Source organism: Ceratina calcarata, unplaced genomic scaffold, assembly GCF_001652005.2.
Source record: "Ceratina calcarata isolate Rehan_Ccalc_2016 unplaced genomic scaffold, ASM165200v1 scaffold769, whole genome shotgun sequence".
Taxonomy (NCBI): Eukaryota; Metazoa; Arthropoda; class Insecta; order Hymenoptera; family Apidae; genus Ceratina; species Ceratina calcarata.
Genome location: NW_017178989.1, coordinates 18,115 through 20,558, shown reverse-complemented (window position 1 = coordinate 20,558; position 2,444 = coordinate 18,115). Strand labels below are relative to the sequence as shown.

The 2,444-nt window shown below is 41.5% G+C and overlaps 1 protein-coding gene across 1 annotated transcript; it reads left to right on the top strand.

Moving 5' to 3' along the window:
* The first annotated feature begins 34 nt into the window (after positions 1-34).
* Positions 35-1,941, top strand: LOC108630450 (cytochrome P450 6a2-like). The gene has a single exon (XM_018033749.2). The coding sequence runs from the start codon at positions 75-77 to the stop codon at positions 1,572-1,574; it is 1,500 nt and encodes a 499-aa protein (XP_017889238.1). The 5' UTR covers positions 35-74; the 3' UTR covers positions 1,575-1,941.
* Positions 1,942-2,444: the final 503 nt, after the last annotated feature.

Genomic DNA, 2,444 nt, shown 5'->3' with positions numbered 1-2,444 from the left:
AAATGAAGTACAGTACCACTCTACTCCAGTCGAACTGCTCACGTAGCATAGGCAATTAGTCCTTTAAATCGAAAATGATATGTACAGTGTTTATACTTCTAGCGGCTACTTTAACGTTATACTTGTACTTGAAATCCACATATTGGAAAAGGAATAATATTCCAACGGCCAAAGGATGTTACCCGCTCTTTGGTCACATGTTATCCGTAATAGCCATGCAAAAAGCTCCGGGCGTACTAATTCAAGAAATATACAATGAGTACAAGAATTGCAGCATGGTTGGATTTTACAAAGGATTAGTGCCATCATTAATTATCCGCGAACCGAACTTGGTGAAGTCTGTGTTACAAACTAATTTCTCGAGCTTTCGTATGAACGGTTTCCAGGTTCAAAAAGACGTGGATCCCCTGTTCGCACATCATCCATTTTTCAGTTTTGGGGAAAAATGGTCAAATGGAAGGAAGCGATTGTCCTATGCGTTTACCAGTGGCAAGTTGAAAATTCTTTTCGTGACAGTTACCGGAGTGTGCAAGAAATTCCAAGATTACTTGGACAGGCGGCTTAGCTCCAACGACAAGTACGAAGTTGAACTGAAGTATCTGTTCTCAAAATTTACTGGCGAAGTTGCGGCGAACGCTAGTATGGGCATCGAAGGACGCTGTTTCGGGGACGTGGATGATCCTTTGGCGTTCGATCAGATCGGCCAGGCTATTTTTCAACCGAATTTCTTCGGTAGATTGCTACTTAACTTTATAAGCCTGTTTCCCAGCGTAAATCGTTTCACGAAGATCAAAATCGTGAAGGAGGAACTCGAACAAATGTTCAGAACGCTGGTTAAAGAAAATTTGGAGCACAGGCGAAAGGAATCAACGCCCAGGCACGACTTTCTCGAATTAATGGTGCAACTCGAGAAAGAGGAAGGAAAGCAGCTGCCAGTGGACGCTCTCACTGCTTATGCATTCACGTTTTACGCCGACGGATTCCTAACATCAAGCGTTACTCTCAGTTTCATTGGATTTCAACTTGCTATGCATCAGGATGTTCAAGACAGACTACGAGAAGAAGTGAAGACTGTCCTGGAAAAACACGGAGGTGTGTTAACGTACGAAGCGGTGAAAGAGATGACTTATATGGACCAAGTAATTAGTGAGACGCAAAGATGTTACTCGACACTGAGTGTCATGACCAAAGTATGTACAGAAGAGTGCACGTTGGAAGGATCGGATGGACTTAAGTGTCGCGTGAAACCTGGCACTGAAATTGTCATACCCATTTATGGACTGCATGAGGACCCGAGGTATTGGTCCGATCCGGAGACCTTTGATCCAGATCGATTCAGCGAGGAGAGGAAACACGAGATTAAAAAAATGGCATTCATCCCATTCGGCGAGGGGCCAAGGATGTGCGTGGGAATGAGAATGGCACTGCTGCAGATGAAGTCTTGTTTGGCTACCTTGCTCAAAGGCTATAAATTGGAATTGTCGCCTAAGACGAAACTGCCTTTGAAACTGGTGCCGCTCGTTTTCATTACAGAAGCAGAAGGCGGACTTTGGGTGTATGTGTCAAAACTTTAATAACGGTCGAACATGTAATATTGTAGGAATTATGGATGATAATACGATATGTACGAAGTCTTATTTACTTATGTCATAACGAAGTGGAAACATAGATAACATTGCTATCTCACTAGCAAATAACAGTTACGATAGGACAACAACGAAATCAGTGATAACGTACCTAACGACTGAAGTTTTCAATGTCATGTTTGCCACGTGCCAATAATTTTACGGGACGATGAATTATCGCATAATAAATTCATTTCATAACATCGTTATCAAAGATGAATGAACCTTACTGCCTGCACGTAGAAATGTAGATGATATTACAATTTATCATACACACACTGGGTAAGTCGAATTTAATAAAAATGTTTGGGACACATTCACACGGTTTTTTACACACCCATGTTGTAATAAATTCATTAATCGTTTAATGAAGTCAGTTTCAATTAAAATTACGCTATAAATAAAGATTCGTCTCTCGACTTTCTTCTACGCATGGAAATTCTTCATAACGGAAGGAGGTGAGTAGATTCTCAAACATGTTTCATCTCTTTTATTTGCGATGGATAAGCAAAACAGATCGATAAAGAAACGAAGAGTGCGGTTTTCAAGCGAGGTCTGAAAGCCCCATGTGGTAAGTACAAATCAGAGATCGGTCAGTCTGATTCCGATCCCCAACCCTCTATATTGTCAGTCAGTTATTTATTCTGTCTCTCCCATTCCACGGATTCTCCCATACGTACAGACGTTTTATTTGATCAAGTGACGTTATCGTGGGTAATATTGGAAAAAGTGATGACCTCAGCCTCCGGGCGATCTGGCTCGCTCCATCAGACATTCAGTTCGCCTAACTAACATAACGAATTACGCTATTTTGTGGAT

Bases quoted from the DNA above. Each gene is read 5' to 3' on its own strand.
- LOC108630450 (XM_018033749.2), top strand. From the start codon at position 75: ATGATATGTACAGTGTTTATACTTCTAGCGGCTACTTTAACGTTATAC.